We start from the raw sequence: 17629 nt of genomic DNA, 5'->3' as shown, positions 1-17629 counted from the left end.
TTCCTGTACTACACTTTGAAAGCTACATGATTAAATAAACAGACTAACCAGCATGTGGCCAAGTGAGTGGACACAAATTATATATAAACATATTACCAGAGTTTTGCATCAAATCATATAACAACGCGGCTACTAAAGAAAACCACATGCACAAAGTGCTTTCAATGGTTGTAAATACACTTGTTGTTGAAGAAATATTGGCACATAAAAGTGGCTGAGAAACAGTGGCTAATCATATAAAAAAAAATGTAAGGACAAAAATCCGGAACAATGCGATAAACTGCTTGCTATCGACAGCAGCAATGTCTTAAAGATATTATAATATATTTTAGAAGCACTTTTAAGCACTTACTACTTGCACTGAGTTCTCCTCCGAGGCATAGGTTAATGAACTGTGACCAGAAGAACCACGTAGCCGATAAATAATGCTGACATTTAGTACCAACATCTACCCGTAAATCTACAACTGATAAAGTGATATAATATATGAATGGCGTATAGTTATTACGATTGTCTAGCCAATTTGTGGCTAAAATAAAGACCCGTCATGCAGCAGATCGTGCAGATAAAATTATGTCTTTTAACTATCTGTTTTTTACAGCTACGTGGGAAGAGTAATATCACCATCTACAGCGACCGGTACAAAGGCGACGCATTTGAAGGAAACGGAACTGCTCATAAAGGATGCCATGAGCCTCGGAAAGCCTCCAAAACGATATCCGCCATCGAGTGGAAATCTTGATAACGCCAAGCAGGCGACCAAACTGAAGCGCGTTGGATTTGCGTCGTTATTTTCCTAAAAACAACTGAATCAATTCGATGGAAACAACACGGACAAGTTGTGTAAGAAGGTGTATTTAAATTTATTTCATTCAAATTTTACATAATTTAAATCTTCTTAATGAAAAGTATATATTGAGGTGTGGATGAAACATTCCCGGAGCAATCCACGAATGTAAAGAATCTTATTTCGCTTCCAGTTTTACCTACTTAGATATCAGATGTTTGCCCGTCCTTTGGTGTGTGGCGTGTCGCATTCCTTATCGCCGACGACGGTCATTGGATCGTCTAAGATTTTTCGGTCCCTTTACGAAGCACCAGTCGACGGCAATCGTTTGTCCGAGCACTTCCGATCCGTTCAATGCATCCTTCGCGGCAAGCGCCTGTTTGTATGTCTCGTACTCTACCAGTGCGTATCCCTTCAGGAAGCCTGTCCGGCGGTCCAGGTTCAGATGGATGTTCTTGATATCGCCAAACTCGCAGAACTTCTCCTGGATGTCGTCCTCTTGCGCTTCCTCGTGGATGGACGTGACGAACAGAATCCACCCCTCGACGGAACGCTGCGGGCCGGGTTCGGCCTCCTCCTCGTCCACCTGCAGCCGCTCGTAGTCGATCGTTTCACGGGGAATGCTTTCGTTGCCAAAACCGCGTCCCTTGCGTTTGCGTGCTTTCTCCTTCAGCCGTGCGATGCCCTGGTCGCCATCTTCGTCCACTTCAAACTCCTCGTGGTTGTAGATATCCAGTACGTCCGCCATGGTGGTAATATTTTTGTTTGTCTTGTTTTAAGTCACCGAATTTTGTAATTATTCGCACCGAAAAAGTCGGCGTGTTTGCAAACTTTCTCCGTTCTTCTCTGTTTTCCTAAATGACATACGCCGCTCCGATTTTTTATCTGTCAAACAACTGACAGCACTACTATGACAGCCAACGTTCGAACTATGCTGTCAGTATTTCAAAAAATTATGTGAGTCAGTTATTTACAAAAAGATTTTATTTAGTTTTAATCGAGGAATCTATGCATGATTACTATATGAAACTATATTCGTCGGCATTTTCAAGATTCTTTATTGCATTTTCTATGAAATCGATTTGGTTGCACTGTACACGTTAATTGATAATACGCTAGAAAAATAACTTTTGTACTCGAATCACACGAGTGACGAAAAGAACGTCTTTCCTTTTTCTCCTCTTTTAGAGGTTTGTCCGATTGCCATTCTCGGCTTAAAAATAGTTAACAGTGGATCTCGTATCATGCACGTTCGAATAATCTTGATCTTGATTCGTAATTTTTACACGTTTCTAATTACTTCTCCCCATCCGTTGCAGCTCCTTTGCCAGCGGCTTTGCTGCTAATGTTGTAGAGGCGATTCTGGGTGTCCCAAAGTTTTGTGTATAGACCTCCGCTTCGCAGTAGCTGATCATGGGTACCCCGCTGACAAACGCGACCATTCTCTAGGACCAATATTTCATCCGCATCCATCACTGTCGACAGACGATGGGCGATGCAAATGCTGGTACGGTTGTCGGTTGCTCGTGCCAATGCTTGCAGTATATTCTGAAACGGAGCAAACATTTCATTTATCAATGGGAACATTCAGAAAGATGACTCTTTTATACCTGTTCGGTGATGGAATCCAAGCTACTGGTGGCTTCGTCGAATACGAGGATGGGTGAGTTCTTTAAAATTGCACGCGCAATCGCTACCCGTTGCTTTTCTCCACCGGACAACTTAAGGCCACGCTCTCCGACCTGCGTGTCGTACTGCTTCGGCCAATGCAAAATCGATTCATGCAGGTCCGCCATGCGGGCCGCATTCTCTAGGTCCTCCTGCGATCGCGAGAGATCCCCGTAGTGGATATTGTGCCGAATGGTATCGTGAAACAGAACCGAATCTTGCGGTACGACGGCGATCGCCCGACGCAAGCTTTGCAAGTCTACATCGCGGATATTTTGCCCGTTGATCAGTATCTGGCCCGCCGTTGGCTCGAAGAATCGATACAGCAGGCGTACCATGGAAGATTTACCCGAACCCGATCCACCGACGATGGCAATTTTCTTGCCCGCCGGAATGGTGAACGAAAGATCCTTGAAGATGTCATTGCTCTGTGCGTAGCGAAAGCCCACGTTGCGGAACTCGATTGAAGCCGTTTCACGCCGCACATCCAGTGGGGGCGCATTCACGCGGTTCTGTATCGCACTCTCCACACCCATCAGCGTGAACATGGTGCGCATATCGAGCAGTGCCTGGCGCACCTCACGATAAACGCTACCGAGGAATCCGAGGGGAATCGACAGTTGAAACAGAAGTCCATTCACCATCACCAGATCGCCCACGGTCATGCGACCCTGGGCTATTTCATTCGCCGCCATCACCATGATCGTACTAAGGGCCACACTGAAGATGGCATTCTGGCCAAAGTTTAGCAACGCCAGGCTAGTGCTCGTCTTCAGACTCGCCTCCTCGTACTTTTTCAGCACCTTGTCGTAGCGGTTCGCTTCGTACTGTTCGTTGTTGAAGTACTTGACCGTTTCGTAGTTGATCAGCGAATCGACCGCCTTATTACCGGCCTCGTTTTCCGCCTGATTCATGTAGATGCGGAACTTGGTGCGCCACTGCGTCACCGCCAGGGTATAGGCACTGTACACTCCGACGCAGCCCATCGAGAGGGCGGCGTACGCGAGGCCACACTTCATACCGAGTATGCTGGACACCAACGCCAACTCGAACATTGTGGGCACAACGTTGAACACCATTGCGGTTAGTACGAAATTAATACCCCGCGATCCTCGATCGATCGTCTGGAAGGGGAGAGAGAGAGAGATTTACATGAGAAAGTTAATAGAAAGTATCATAGAACATATTACCTTGGACAAAGCCCCCGTTTGCTTGCTGAGATGAAATTGCAGATCGAGGTTGTGCAGATGTAAGAACACGTTGGTGGCAATTTTGCGTATAGAATGTTGAGCCACACGTGCAAAAACCGCATTGCGCAGCTCGTTGAAACCGGCCGCACCGGCACGCGCTATACCATCTGAAAAAGTACCGGCAAATAATGTAGAGTTAGTTTGCTTTTGGTTGTGAAGTTTCGCCCTTTCCCTAACTTACATCCCAATAGCACGGAAATGGTTAATGCGGACGCAGCTTGCGGGACCGTGTCCATGCTCAGCAGATTGAGGTTATCAACTCCCATTTTGAAGAGGAACGGAACACAGACGTTCAGGACCTTCGCTCCTCCCAGCAAGCTCAGCGATATCAGGACGCTATCGAACGGAACAAAAACGGTTCAACCAATAGCCAATAATAAAGCATACGGCATTGCTTTAGGTTAGCTTACCGCTTTCTCACCATCGCATCATCCTTCGGCCAGATATAGGTCGCCATCGCCTTGATCATATCGGTGGCCTTAATTTCCGGTCCTTCGTACGTCCCGATCGATTCGCCCGACGCCGGATGGTGCCCTAGATGGAAACAATGACGAATGGGTGGTGGTTGTACGGTGAATGGAGCTTGCAGTGCGGGTTGACTAGAATGGGAAGATGACGCCCAGGTGGGGCCCCTAGAATTCGCCACACTCCGGCCCATCGTAAGCGGTCCCTGTCCCTGCCCCCGGGACACCGTGTGTTCTCGCATGGTTTTCGTGCACGGGCCAACCACCGATGGCCCGTTGGAAGAATAATGACGCCGACGTTCTTGTTGAGTTTGTTGCTGCCGTTGTACCCTATGCCAAAGGATTGGAACTGAGGAACGGTACCGTACAGGGGAGACTAGACATTCGCAAGATGAAGAGTTTCCTAGATGAATATCTCCTATGTTCGGTTTTCAAAGCACGCCGGTTTCGGTGGGAAGGTAAGATTGATTCGATTTATTCGTGGTATTCAAAAGAAAAGAGAAAAAAAGAATCAGAGAAAGCTTCATTGGATCTCTAACGTACATTTTTTCTTTGAACTTTATTATTTAACAAATGTTACAACATTCTGCACACTATTTTTTCAAATTGTAAAGAAAACTACAAAAACAGAATAAAATAACATTTACAAATCATTGTTACCGGCAGCATAAGAAACCATTTACAAGTGATTACAATTTACAGAACTTCGCTACCAAACTGGACGAATGGTGCAGAACATTTTTTGTGTGCGTGTGGAGTAAGAAAAAAAAACACATATAAAATGGACACCAAAAGATCAAACAAGGAATGGAACAATAAAAGAAGGCATACGGGAAACAACATAGCAGCAACCTCAAGCACAAACAAGTTGGCATCCGAGAATTAGTGTCCCCTTTTACACCCGTTGAGTTTATCACTTTGCAGAAGCATTAATGTATTGATTTCGAACGCTTGCAAAATGATGGCGATATGGATGACCCGTTTGGGGAGGTTATATTCGAAAATGATATGTGCGCTGAATTTTGGTTATAGTTAGATGCATGCTTTTTAAAAAAGGGATATTTAAAACAGGACTTTTTAATACTTGCATGTTTGCCTCCCTTTGTCTTACCCTTTTTCCTCTTCTGAAATATGTTCAAGAGAGCATTTTCGGTCGTTTGCTGATCCTTTTTATCCGATGGGACTTGGGTGGAGTAGTAGCGCCATGGTTTACCCAAAGTGCTTCCTTTTGCTTCTTGCTTTCTAAATCGGGAGTCATCGTGCAGGTTAGCAGTAGCGGCCGCTCTGCTATGCAATTGCTATGGCAACCGTTTTCAAAAAGGTACAAAAGTGAAAGATTAACACGAAACAGGTAGTTGGTTTTGGAAGCGTTTGGTTTAGAAATCGTCTTTAATTTTATTTAAAAACACCCCACACTCCCGACGGTACTCTCGATAAGCGTGACCAGCGGAACTAAGCTCCCCGAGTGCATCCAACCCGGCCAGGGAGCGGGAGACATCCAGCAGGAGGAATTCGAGCAAACGCAATGTGATTGACCGGATAGGTTCCAGTGGCGGGGTGGCCGCGAATGCGATCGTTTTCATACGATGAATGTTCTGCTCGACGAACAGCACGGTGAGACAAACGGCCAGATTGTGACTGATCAGATCGTCCGCAACGAAAAACAGCTGCTCGTCCAGCTGGTGGTCCGCAAGGAAGCGATACTTTGCACGCGGCAATCGTAAGCAACGTAATTCTGGATCGTGCTTGATAAATTCGTTAATCTCGGTAATCGTAACCTCGACAAAGTCATCCGGATTCGAGGCCACAGAGAATCCATACTCCAGCAGGAGCTTTGTGTTGTTGTGCGTACCGTAGCTGATGAATATTTGTTCGCCGGCAGAGAACGGCTTATCGGTGTGAAGATTGTAGAACAGATCCAGTGGTTGCTCTTTAAGTAAACGGTCCCTTATCTGTACCACCGAAAGGGACAGGTCACTGGCCATCTTGCCGGTGCTTTGGTGATTGAAAAAATCTAGAAAAGGAGCCAGCGCCATCGACGGCTCATCAGCTAGGATGTCTTCGAACAACGATCCATCGGGAAGGAAACTGTTGATTATCTTGGTAACATCCGGATCTAGATAGACGCTTCGACTGTTTACAGCAAAGTAGGCCCACTCGAATCTTTCCAGCTTGAAGTTATTCTTCCACTCCGGTTTTAGAACCGAGCAAAGCTTATTGTAACAGCTTTTGATCTGTTTGTTCCGTTCCGCCGTTTGCAGCAAGACAAAGTAGGGCAGCAGTGATAGCTCCCGTTTCGTACAGAAGTATGGATTTGTTAGGCATGCCGGTAGGGATTGAAAATACGCTGCATATTTTGGTTCTCTTCGATGCTCCTGTGTGCATAGATACAATGCAAGCAGCGCCTGGAAGGGCAGCTTTTCATCTGATAAGTGCTCCTGCAAGGCCAATTCGTCAAACATGGCTCTGAACTCTGCATCACGCTCGAGGGCATTCAGTCCGATCATTGCCTCGAACGGAAGGGAAATCAAGCAGTCTCCTGCATCGATGGGCTTTCGTGAGAACAATCCTTTTCCGGAGTGTTCGTATCGAGCGATTCGCAGTGCCGTTTCGTTTGCCCATCCTAGTCCCTTCAGCCAACGGAAAAGATCGACGTGATCGATGCATTCGCGTGGATATTTGTTGTGCTTCTTTTTTCCTCCTGGCCGCGCCGAGTGCACATCGTCGTCTGTCATTTTTGTTACGTTGAGTTATGTAAGTGTTTAGCAGCTGGTTTCAGTGCGAAGTGCGTAATATTTGGCCTTGACCGTGAGGTACTTTTCACACACTCCTCGTTTCGATATCAGCTGCAAAGGGCTGATTACGTTTACGTGAGCGATCAGTGATTGTGGGAGTGAAGAGATGAATCAGAGCTGAAATTAAAATTGATGCAATCATTCAAACATCTGCGCAAACGGTGGCAACGATAGTTCCCACAATAAACCGACCGACGAAGAAGGTTCATCTCTTCACTCCCCAACCCAACCTGCAAGGAATTCCCACAACATCGTGCAGCTTATCGAGAGTACCGCGCTGTGACTGAGGTTGCCTGGTTGGTCAAGTAGGGAAGACTGAAAGCTGAACGTCGGTTTCTGTACTTACCCGCGAATGAAACCGACAGTAGGTTTCGCCGATTGGATGCGGATTTTTGAACGAAAGACGAACACACTCCAGCAAACTACGATTAATTTGGGGAGCTTGTTTTGAAGCGATCTGAAGCAGCGCGGCCATTTTTCGACTGACAGCTCGCCTAGTGACAGCTGATGTTGCAGGGCTGCATTGTACCAGCATGACAGATAATCGATAAAAGCTGTAAGTTGTTCATGCTGTCAGTGCTACAGCACAGGGAATTAACGGTTCCGTTTTTCTTATAATTTTTCCTTTACTTTTGTGTGTTTTCAAATATGTGCCTTGGTAATACATTCGCGAATCAACTCACAATCTACAATTTATTCGTTGTTATGAAAAAGAATTCATTCGCCCACAAGCTTAGTGTTTTTGCCAAAAAGATGAGTGTTATGTTTATTGTTATTTACCGATCCACCGTTGTACATATAGCAAAACTAAATCTTAAAACATAAATTCGACTATACACTGGCCACACTTATTTGCTTTACATTAACCATCTACTACCAGCTCCTTTAAACGTCTTGGCATCGGTACTCCGTACAGTTCGAACAACAACGAGTTGGCTACATGCTGCGCGAAACGGACAACATTTTCCCATCGATGAAGGAACTCCTCGCCAAGCGGAAGAATTGACGTGGGTGAAGCGTTTAAATCCGCCTGATTTTTGGATGCATTTTGCTCTTTGGTGCGATTTACGTATGTGTACATGTAGCAGGAAGGTTGCGAACCGATTGTTTCGATGGAATGAAAACTACCCGAGAGAAGTTCGATGCTTTCACCGGTAGTTAGTGTGATCGGATCTTTCCCACCCACTTCGTCCTCACGGGATAGTTGATATCGGACCGTTCCTTGAAGTACCGTCAGCGTCACGTTGTACAGATCCTTCCCGACAAAGTTCCGCAACATCAGTCCCGGAAAGTCAGCTATAAACAGCACATCCGAGTGATTGCTCCAGCCAAGCACTTCGTCGGTGATTCGACGTATCATAGTATCACGCAATCCGTTGAATTCGTCCAGCAAAGGAAGAACCCACTGTACCGACACGAACGGCGACCACGGTGCCCGTAGGATATCCACATTCGGGTTGAATATCCTCTGTTGAAAGCGCCCATTCATGCTGCACCAGATATCGAAGTAAACGGACACATTAGCCATTGTTTCGGTTCGGCCTCCACGGAACTGAACCCATTCTCTGGATGCTTCCTTTTGGATGTTCCGTTCAATGCAACGCGCAAACTGTACAGCCATATCTGCATGCTTGGTCCAGCGATCGTTATCGGTGAAGGCGTACGGCTCCACGTAATGTACCCGTTCCGGATCTTGAAGATCTACCACCCGGATGCCAATCATTACTGTATCCCAAGCGTGCACCATCATGTCCCATGAGTATCCGTACAGCCCGTTTGTCCAGTTGTTGTATCCTTTCGTGAGGAAATGAGAGTATGGAAGGAATAGTTGCAGCAAACAGTACATCAGCATGACCACCATAGACCATCGCCTTCGCCGTAGACGGTGTTTCGTTTTTCCACACACTTCAACAGTTGGAGGTTCTTCAGTGAATGCTTTCGTCGTAGCAACCAACGGTGAACTTAGCAGGCGGAGCTTCCGTGGCCAACTGAAACTATAGTACAGTGGAAGCTGCGTTAGACAAACCCAAGGAAACATGCCGATATGGAAGAGCCGTGAGTTCATCAGATGAAATGCACTGGCAAATACGGTTGCCAGCTTGCGTGTCGGGGCGTATATGAGGAAGAACACAACAGTAGTGTCGAAAAAACAGCCAAACCAGTGCACAATCAGCAAGTCGGTAAGCCTTGGTCCCAGTACGATTCGGAACGGTAAAAATACCCAATGGTAGCTGAGATTCGTCATGGCATACCCGGACAGCCACTCGCGGCATAGTTTCTTCAGCCCGGCCAGGAAGTAGAGTACGAAAAATTGAAATTTTAAGATGAAGTAGTTCCAGAAAGGAACCGTCTGCTCACGTTCTGGTTCGCGCCAGGAGTCAATTGACCTGCAAGTGATAAAAATGCAACATTCAGTGATAGCGGTTAAGGAAAACGAAGGCTATTACGTGACTCACCAACATCGACTTGCATCGGTAAAGAGCAGGATTGTCCCGAGCAGCCCGTATAGGTAGCTGTGGTTATTCCAGGCACTCTTATCCAGCAGGAACACGTACCAATACGTCCCGACGAAGATGGTGGCCGACGTGCGAAATCGATAGCCCAACATAATGCCCGCCGCGCCGAGCCACATCAAGCCATAAATCAGTCCCATGCGCGGTAATGCCGGGGTTTCCATGGAATGGATCAGTGGAAAGCGGCAGTCCCGTGGTTCACCCCAACGTAGGTCCAGATCACCGCCACCACGCTCTTCCGGGATGTCGATGAGCATGGCCAACCCGAACAGTGCACGGGCCACTCCGAGGGCGGCTCCATCCACCGGCCGGTACATGCACCGTTCGACGAAATCATTGAAGGACGTTACACAGCGCAGCTCATGGCCAGTGTAGGCGCGCACGAATGAATCCAGTCTGTGGAAGTCACCGTGGGGATGGCCGTTTGACGAACCCACTCCGGACGTAGCAGCCGTTGTGGAGCCATTTGAGTTGTCCGCCGTTTGCTTGGCTTCCGTTGCCGTCATTGAGGAAACTAACTAGATATGATGCTTTGCCAACTACATCATTTGAAGCAACATGCTGCGGAAAGGATCCTTTTTGAGTAAGTGATAACATTTTCAATTTAATAACGTCCTTACCGAATGTTGGTTGTTTTGAAGGTTGCCAAGTCCGTTTGATCACACTAAGGGTATGGAATAGTTTCGTATGGAGATAACATCCAATCTTTTCGGGATGACATCCACAACTGAAAACAATATCGCCCAGGATACTGCCCTTTTATACATAGGCGTTATTTCCGTAAGGATGCTGGGACATGCGCAATGTTCCCCGTATCATTTTTACGGGATGTTTTCCTGTCCTGGAAGAAAACTGGCCTGTTGATAAGTGCAGTATTTGTTACTCCATTCCAAAAATGTGTCTATACATTTTAAATATACTGTGAAGGGGTTAAAGGGAAGCAGATCATGACAAAATTATGTTGATTTCGGACACGTTTTTCGTGTTTTTACAGCTAAGTTCAAAACAAAATTTATTTCATTTCTGCTTGCTTCATATGTAGAGGTTGAATTTTCTTTTAGCTATAGCTTTAGTTTTTATCATGCTTTCTATTATGCAATTATGCAATTTCCCAATATGCACAACATTTCTCATTTCCCTTCCCAAACATTCGATCTATCAAATAAATACGACACAAATAGAGTATTGGCGACCGGTAATTGATTTTTATTATCATTCAGTTTTCTCCTTTTCCCTCTACTCCGCTTCCTCTACTGTCACTGCGTCAGAGAATATCGTATCTGATCGGACAGCACAGGTTGCCGGCCGCCGAACCGATAAAACACGAGCAACCCAGCCACTCTAATGAGCTCTGGACCACAATAACACCAGTAATGTTATCTCCCTTGACATCGACACACACTGGCTGGATAATGGTCGCCCTTTATTGCCCTGTACCGGTGATTCCGGATGTCGGATTTGGTGGAGGTGGATATATATTGACCTTCCCTTCCCATTTGGCAAAAAGAAAATGCCTGGGTGAAACAAACGATACTACTGCCGTGAACTTTACCTGTGTTGATGCTCACGATTGGGTCACCTCGGAAGGTTCGACCGTTGCGGTTGGATAACCGGCTTCGATCGCACCAGTGTAGACGCAGGGGTGAGATGCGTCATCACCTACGCCTCCATGACCAGAGACCAGTTGAAAGTAAACAGCCTCTAGGTCCTCCTCCGTAAGCAAGGTTGATTCAATGGTTTACTCTCGCTTTTTTTTCAAAATATTTTCTCCGGTTGAATATGACAATCCCGAAATGGTAACTTGAACGAATTCGTTACGAAAGTTCCTATAACGGTAAATGTTAATGTTCGCTTGGTTGGGGACGTACATATGTTTAAAGATATGAGATTGTGAATAAGCTTATCAATAGAAGAGTATTTAATTTAACTAACACATTGCAATAGCATATTAAACAAATATGAATTATAAAAACATTTTTTGTTAGACACAGATATACTTTATTCGTTTCCTACATATTGTTAAATTGAACAACTTTGCCACATTATTTGTTTTTTATTTTAACACTGGTGTGACAACTTTTAAATAAACTGATATTAAATATGTTAAAACGGGTTTTGGTGTACCTTCAAAATAACGTGGAGTAGCCGATTTAACGAATGCAACCCGTTGTAATTCTTCTCTAACGACACCGCAAAACGAAAACTAAACAATGTTCCCATGACAATTGCTTTCCGTTACACTGTTTCACCACGCTCAAACTACTTACAACAAACGGAGTAAACTTTCCCACAGTAGGCCATGTTAGTCGCACTTTATTACACACTTGGATACCCAAAATACACGATCACTGTCACATGTAGTAAATGGATGGAACAGTAGGGAGCCAGGCAGCACACAGAGAAAGAGACACTATTGTTCAAAATAAATAACCATAGCAGCACACTACGTATTTGTGGGTAAAAAGAAACACTATACTTCAAAGTCAACCCGATTGGCACATTATCTTTCCACTGGCGTATATAGGGTTACGATTTTCGGGAGTTTCTTCAATTAACTGCCTGTTAGTGTACCGTATTCACCCGTACTGCTGCTGGGTCTGTCCCTGGTCACCGTTGCTAAAAAACCGGAAGAAACCGCCCCGATGGTTGTTCAGGTAGTAGAGGATTTCCATCTCGTCCTTCGGGCACTTGGGGTAGTACGCGTCGCAGCTGTTCGCACCGATACCGTAGCCCAGGAGGGCCGCCCGGGAGAACTTCAGCCACGGGGAACTGTCCGGAACGGCACCTAGGATTCTGTGAGAGACAAAGAAATTGTCTGAATGGATGAGGGGGGAAGGCAAGATTTTCCAGAGATTGTTACTCACGTCGATAAGAGTCCCCGGTTGACTAGGCTGAATCCCTGCCCGGTGGAGCTGCGGGACATCATGCAGAGGAGCTTCGGGACGCACTGTAGCTCGTCGTTTTCGGATATGTTGTCCAAAGCCTGCCGCAACTGTCCTCCGACTCCCCCAACGAATGGTGACGTCGGTGCGGGAGAGTAGAGACCTCCGGGTCGGGTCGGTGCTGCTGGGGGAGAGTTCGATCCAAACGTTCCGGGAGCAAAGTTGAAGATACTCTGAAGTACCCCAAGAATGCTTTGTGCATTCGGAGGCCCGGTTTGTCCACCCGCCGGGGCAGCACCGAAGGATTGCTGGGGTTGCTGATAGAATCCAGGATTATTCTGAGGGTAAGGCTGGCTGGCGTACTGTGGTGTGTACTGCGCGGGATACTGGTACTGATAGGGATTGTTCGGTGCCACTCCAGGAACTGCCTGCTGTTGGCCACCGTAGTAGTAGTTCGCCCCGGGATAGGGTGAGTTCACACTGAACGGATATTGCTGCTTTTGCAATTCCGGATAGTTGGAGATGGAGTTGTCGTACTGCCCTCCGACCGGGCGACCAGCGGACGTGAGGTAATTGTCCTGCAATGGGGCCGGATATCGTTGAGCCACTCCACCGAACCCAGCGTATGGCGTAAATGAACCCTGGTCATCGGGATTGTAGATTTTTTCGTTCGCATTGGAGTACTTGTACTTGTTCTTCTTGCGCTTTGGCTTCGGTTGCGATTCGACCGGCGGTGGTGGTGTTATCATATCCCCAGATCCACCGGCCAGCTGTATCGAGGCTCCGACGGTGTAAAACTGATCGCGCTCTCGATCACGCTGCGGAAAGGGTGAGGCGTTGGAGCTAGAACCACCCTGGAAGAATCCTCCTCCGCCGACTGATTCTACAGTTCCCCGGTTGTAGGTGGGTACTGCTGAGGATCCCTGCTGGAAACTATCACCAGCTGGACCATCGATGAAACGAACCCGCCCGGAACGTTTCACGGTAGATGACGATCCTCCGGATGATCCCGTCGTACTCGAACCCGGGTACTCCCGGAACACGAACTGATCCATCCCATCGGTGGCAAACCTATCGACACCACACACTTATATCATTCCATTTCCTTCCCTTCCGCCCAACCAAACCGCTCCTACTTACCCCGAGTCCTTCCGGTAGCTGATGGCTTCGGCACGTTCGATCGCAAGGCACAGCATCACGCAAAGCGCCAACCGGGATATCGCCGTCACCTTACTAACCCACTTTCGGGTCCGCGACCCATTGCTGCCGGATGGAAGAGGCATCTTTACTACACCGTTCGCGAACTGCAACTGCCTTCGACTGACTGTGTCGGTTCGCACCGCGGTCAGGTCCGATTCCGGTTTCGTCCCGCTCGAGGGAAGGGCGAAGCGAGATTGGTGGTTTTAAAAATCCACCACCAACCCGAACCCGCGATGCGATGACTATGACTTCACTCGACGGCACGGTTCCATGGCATTTCACTTTTCACCGAGCTTTTTCCGTTTCGCTGCTGGTGGCGCTATTCGCGAAGTTCGGTTTTGGAACCGCTTCGGATTTCGGCGCTGGGAGAAGGGATAACCTCTCTTCCCCCTCTCCCGCGTGTGCCGGTTTGTTTTGGATTGTAGTATTGCGTCGGGACCAGTTATGGGGATTGGGTAAGCGGGAGCTGAGGACGGAATTTCCGGACGTACATATATTTATGCAATAGTCGATCGTCAAACACTAGCGCACCCAACGTGAGCCGATCCGGGGTTGCGCCGTTATGCGCGCCAAAGCCTACACGCAAACGAGGTTCAACTTTAGTTCGGTTTGAGTGAGCGTTAAAGCGGGAGAAAGATGTGTTAAAGATGTGATAAGAATTTGCTGCTGCAGTCATTTGATTAAAGTTGGCTGAGTATTTTTTTTATAAAAACATAAAGTAGCAGAAAGTGGGACAAGATGCACCGGGATGGCAATTTATACGAAGAGACAAAACTAATTTATTATGAAATTATGTAAACTTTTCCTATTGTATTTTACGGTATAGCAGATGTTTATATGGTATCGCAATTGTTCTTCGTATCGTCAAGAAATCAAAAACCAGTACGAAATTTATTGGAAAATCAGAAGAATTAGATTCGTAGCTTTGGTGGAGCCTAAAACTAAAACGTCTTCACTCGGAGACAATAGGCACCGGCTTGTGTGGAGCAGAATGCACCGGTATAAATGTGATGTAAAACATTTACTTTTCATAAAATTTGATTCGTTTTCAATGCGTTTTCAATTTTCTATGAAAATCTTTGGGGGTTTAAAATGTTGAGTAAACATGAATAGAGATAGAAATTGACTTGATATTCGATTCAATTTTTAATGCTTAGTCAAACGATTTTCGGTTGCATTGCACGATGGAAATGGCACATGCCGAAGGTGGCCACTAAAACATACGCCAGCGCGCGCGGCGTGCTCGTGAGTAGGTTGAAAGGTTTTGCTACTTCGTACCTACCGTTTGCACGACGGTACGAGTGAAAGTGGAAACAATACGAGCTCGACTCGGAGTACTCACTCCCGACCCAGACCGGGAAGTGTACGGCAGCATCTCGACGCCGTCGGTGATAATCTTCGGCATGGTACCCGATGTAATCCGGCAGGAAGGTACGTGGAGCCTCTAATCATACCTCAGCGTACCTCACTCGCTTCTCGATCGAAGACGCTGTTTCGCGCGATCGATGTAACCGAACCGGAAGCAAAAAGACACTTGCTTCTGAGGGGGGACGCAAAAAAGTGTGAGTATTAGTTACCAGTGCCATAATCATAGAACCAACAATGCGGAGAGCGATAAACACTAGAATTAGATGTGACGGTAATTGTTTTGGGTCAGGTTGTCCCAGTCTCAGTTTTGTATGAAATAGATTTATGATCCCAGAAACTTTACCGATCCGCTCGTGTTCGCGGTTGGAGCTATAAAAAATCTCCATCTACTTTTTCCGCCGATTGGATCTGGAAGAAATGCTCTTGCTTTCCTTCAAATACTTTCTTTCGGCCGTTGGAACGCGGAGGGTTCCGAGCTGCGGTTCGTTGCGCTTTCGATTTCCTTACATCCGCTCGCCAGCGATTCCCATTACCTTCGATCCGATTACGATCCATAATGTAGCTAGGAGTAATGTTCGTCGCCGAAAAACACTCCACAACCCCGCGCTACATATGAATATGAATCGACTCCCGACCGGGCCGCTTGGTGGTCCCCTCGTCTACGCGGTGCGTAACGCGTCGGCAGAGGGCAATAAGTGATGAAAATTGTAAAAATGTTGATACAAAGCACGGTCTCGGTAATGGTTCCGTGGAGACGGTTAAGATGTTTTCCTAAAGAGGTGAAACCCGCGTATGATACGGTTCGTTGTTTTTGAGATGGCAAACGGGGCGGGGGAGCAATTCGTATGCGAATGTGCAAAAATCCTATTTCTCAGCGTTACCGCCTATTTGGCCTGGTGAAATTGAACTTGAAAATAAAGAGTTTAGTGAGCGTTTTCTTTTCAATATGTATACCAGATTGTTTCTTTACCGGTTAGGGATTAGTATTTACTTACTTGAGGGTGAAAATTGATTAATCTTGTTTTCACCTTCGACTATAAGTTTTGCTTGGTTTATTGATGTTGACTCTCGAAGCAGCGTATACTGTATCAAAGCGACTTGATCAATTTTCCCATCAAGTACGTAGCTATGCGACGGGTATTATTTTCACATCATCGTTAATGGTTTCCATGGAAATATTGGGTACACTATTATTGGCTACTTTAACTTTTTGTTCAGAAAATGATGTTAGAGACAATTTACAAATCTTTTTCAAATAAGTTTCAAGTGTACTTTGTTAAAAATCGCTGAGGTCAAACACGTGTTCCCATATGATTATTTGCAATTTGCTCCACGTGTTAATTTGGCAATAGCTACAAGAAAAAAACAACTATGTGTATGCGGGTTTTTTTGCAGTGTCTACATTTATTGAACATGATTTAAGATTGCAGAAGCATTCATCCATTACGTGTCGTGTATAATTATGCTGCACTGGAACAACAGTGTAATAAGTTTATCTGCGTAAGATTCACACGTAATAGTTCAGTAACTCGTTCATTTTTGCTCGTTCGACAGGTTATGATTTTTTTGTTGCTAATTTTCTTTTCAAACGTGTATGCAATTTAGAACAGTATATATCAGCGATAGCATTTGTCTTTTTCTCCCATGCCGAAGGGCTTTCAATTGCGAAAGTAAACCATTGTTTCTCGTTTTCGTGTTACCCTGAACCAAAGTTGTTAATCAACGCGATTTAAAGTATCTGGAGATTTGTTTGTAGCAAGCAAATTTATCATTGTATAGGATCATCGATAGGATACTTTCCGGCATTTGAAATATAAAATAAAAACTGTTAAATGAAAGGGAAATGCTGAAATATTATGCATTACGTTGTGTACTGGAAAGCGAAGATTAACTGATACTTTTAGGAAGCACACAATATACAAGTAATTTCCTAGTTATTCATTTGCGACTGTGCGTTGTTGAACGTACCAGTTGTCGGTTTGTTGCGAAATGTTCTTTTTTAGTTCAATATTTTGTAAATATTCTTGCCAAGCTTTAAAGAGTAATCGCGTTTTAAGGTATTTTATATGCTTTTCCTGTGTATATATTATACGCACAATTCAATGAATATCCGCTACCGCAACAAACATGCTAACAACAATGTAAATTTTCCAATGTATAACCATGACACATTTCACAATTTTCACGCTCGATTATGTATATTTTCCGTTTTCCTCAGTCTTTGACCGGGACCGGCTTCGTTACCTTGCATTTTATTGATTCCTGCTGTAGTTCGGTCGATTCGTTTTCACCATCGTGCTGCGTTTGTTTTAAGGAAGGATTCGTTTCAACAGGATTTGCCTTGCATTTGAACTTATAGTATAGTCTTTCCTTTGCCTCGCACCGGGATCACTTTTTATCCTCTCAGATGACTTAAAACCGATGTACCTTAGGTTACTTGCAAACAAATGGAAGCGTTTATAAGTTTTTTTTTTTTGTTTAGTTTAAGGTGTTCGTGCTGCATGAGATATTGTGGTTTTTTAGTTTGCATTTTTGAAATTGTATTCATCATCATTATATAAACACAACGGTTAATAGTTTCTTTTGAGCTTTTATGTGGTTGGTTTTATCAGTTGTGAGGATGATGTTTTAGGTATATATATATAGTCACGAACTCTGCCACATCACTCGAGGATACACTAGAATCTTTATAAGTCAGTTAC

At 45.5% G+C, this 17629-nt stretch overlaps 5 protein-coding genes across 5 annotated transcripts; all 5 read right to left on the bottom strand.

The window, feature by feature from the left end:
- Nucleotides 1–929: 929 nt before the first annotated feature.
- LOC131263206 (RNA-binding protein 8A) lies at nucleotides 930–1652 on the bottom strand. The gene has a single exon (XM_058265374.1). The coding sequence runs from the start codon at nucleotides 1533–1535 to the stop codon at nucleotides 1041–1043; it is 495 nt and encodes a 164-aa protein (XP_058121357.1). The 5' UTR covers nucleotides 1536–1652; the 3' UTR covers nucleotides 930–1040.
- A 173-nt stretch (nucleotides 1653–1825) lies between these two features.
- LOC131262792 (iron-sulfur clusters transporter ABCB7, mitochondrial) lies at nucleotides 1826–7439 on the bottom strand. The gene is made up of 7 exons (XM_058264868.1): nucleotides 7311–7439; nucleotides 5281–5467; nucleotides 4116–4239; nucleotides 3887–4041; nucleotides 3646–3812; nucleotides 2398–3579; nucleotides 1826–2335 (listed from the first exon to the last, which is right to left on the bottom strand). The coding sequence occupies exons 1-7, from the start codon at nucleotides 7437–7439 to the stop codon at nucleotides 2084–2086; spliced, it is 2196 nt and encodes a 731-aa protein (XP_058120851.1). The 3' UTR covers nucleotides 1826–2083.
- LOC131262793 (SET domain-containing protein 4) lies at nucleotides 5531–7076 on the bottom strand. Its single transcript, XM_058264869.1, has one exon. The coding sequence runs from the start codon at nucleotides 6902–6904 to the stop codon at nucleotides 5546–5548; it is 1359 nt and encodes a 452-aa protein (XP_058120852.1). The 5' UTR covers nucleotides 6905–7076; the 3' UTR covers nucleotides 5531–5545.
- A 277-nt stretch (nucleotides 7440–7716) lies between the features above and the next one.
- Nucleotides 7717–9983, bottom strand: LOC131265242 (vitamin K-dependent gamma-carboxylase). Its single transcript, XM_058267503.1, has 2 exons — nucleotides 9421–9983; nucleotides 7717–9351 (listed from the first exon to the last, which is right to left on the bottom strand). The coding sequence occupies exons 1-2, from the start codon at nucleotides 9981–9983 to the stop codon at nucleotides 7827–7829; spliced, it is 2088 nt and encodes a 695-aa protein (XP_058123486.1). The 3' UTR covers nucleotides 7717–7826.
- Nucleotides 9984–12053: 2070 nt separating this feature from the next.
- LOC131265241 (uncharacterized) lies at nucleotides 12054–13642 on the bottom strand. The gene is made up of 4 exons (XM_058267502.1): nucleotides 13500–13642; nucleotides 13300–13430; nucleotides 12342–13269; nucleotides 12054–12270 (listed from the first exon to the last, which is right to left on the bottom strand). The coding sequence occupies exons 1-4, from the start codon at nucleotides 13640–13642 to the stop codon at nucleotides 12054–12056; spliced, it is 1419 nt and encodes a 472-aa protein (XP_058123485.1).
- Nucleotides 13643–17629: the final 3987 nt, after the last annotated feature.

The sequence above is a fragment of the Anopheles coustani genome, chromosome 2 (assembly GCF_943734705.1).
Source record: "Anopheles coustani chromosome 2, idAnoCousDA_361_x.2, whole genome shotgun sequence".
NCBI classification, from domain to species: Eukaryota; Metazoa; Arthropoda; class Insecta; order Diptera; family Culicidae; genus Anopheles; species Anopheles coustani.
The sequence above is the reverse complement of the archived record's forward strand: the minus strand, read 5'-3'. Positions and strand labels throughout refer to the sequence as shown.

Excerpts from the sequence above, each read along its gene's own strand:
- LOC131265242 (XM_058267503.1), bottom strand. The coding sequence starts at position 9,983 with ATGACGGCAACGGAAGCCAAGCAAACGGCGGACAACTCAAATGGCTCC. Across the intron at positions 9,352-9,420 it reads ACCGATGCAAGTCGATGTTG|GTCAATTGACTCCTGGCGCG; the intron begins GTGAGTCACGTA and ends TATCACTTGCAG.
- LOC131262793 (XM_058264869.1), bottom strand. The coding sequence starts at position 6,904 with ATGACAGACGACGATGTGCACTCGGCGCGGCCAGGAGGAAAAAAGAAG.
- LOC131265241 (XM_058267502.1), bottom strand. The coding sequence starts at position 13,642 with ATGCCTCTTCCATCCGGCAGCAATGGGTCGCGGACCCGAAAGTGGGTT. Across the intron at positions 13,431-13,499 it reads AGCTACCGGAAGGACTCGGG|GTTTGCCACCGATGGGATGG; the intron begins GTAAGTAGGAGC and ends TGGTGTCGATAG. Across the intron at positions 12,271-12,341 it reads AACCGGGGACTCTTATCGAC|AATCCTAGGTGCCGTTCCGG; the intron begins GTGAGTAACAAT and ends TGTCTCTCACAG.
- LOC131262792 (XM_058264868.1), bottom strand. The coding sequence starts at position 7,439 with ATGGCCGCGCTGCTTCAGATCGCTTCAAAACAAGCTCCCCAAATTAAT. Across the intron at positions 3,580-3,645 it reads AAACGGGGGCTTTGTCCAAG|ACGATCGATCGAGGATCGCG; the intron begins GTAATATGTTCT and ends CTCCCCTTCCAG. Across the intron at positions 2,336-2,397 it reads TGGATTCCATCACCGAACAG|AATATACTGCAAGCATTGGC; the intron begins GTATAAAAGAGT and ends GCTCCGTTTCAG.
- LOC131263206 (XM_058265374.1), bottom strand. The coding sequence starts at position 1,535 with ATGGCGGACGTACTGGATATCTACAACCACGAGGAGTTTGAAGTGGAC.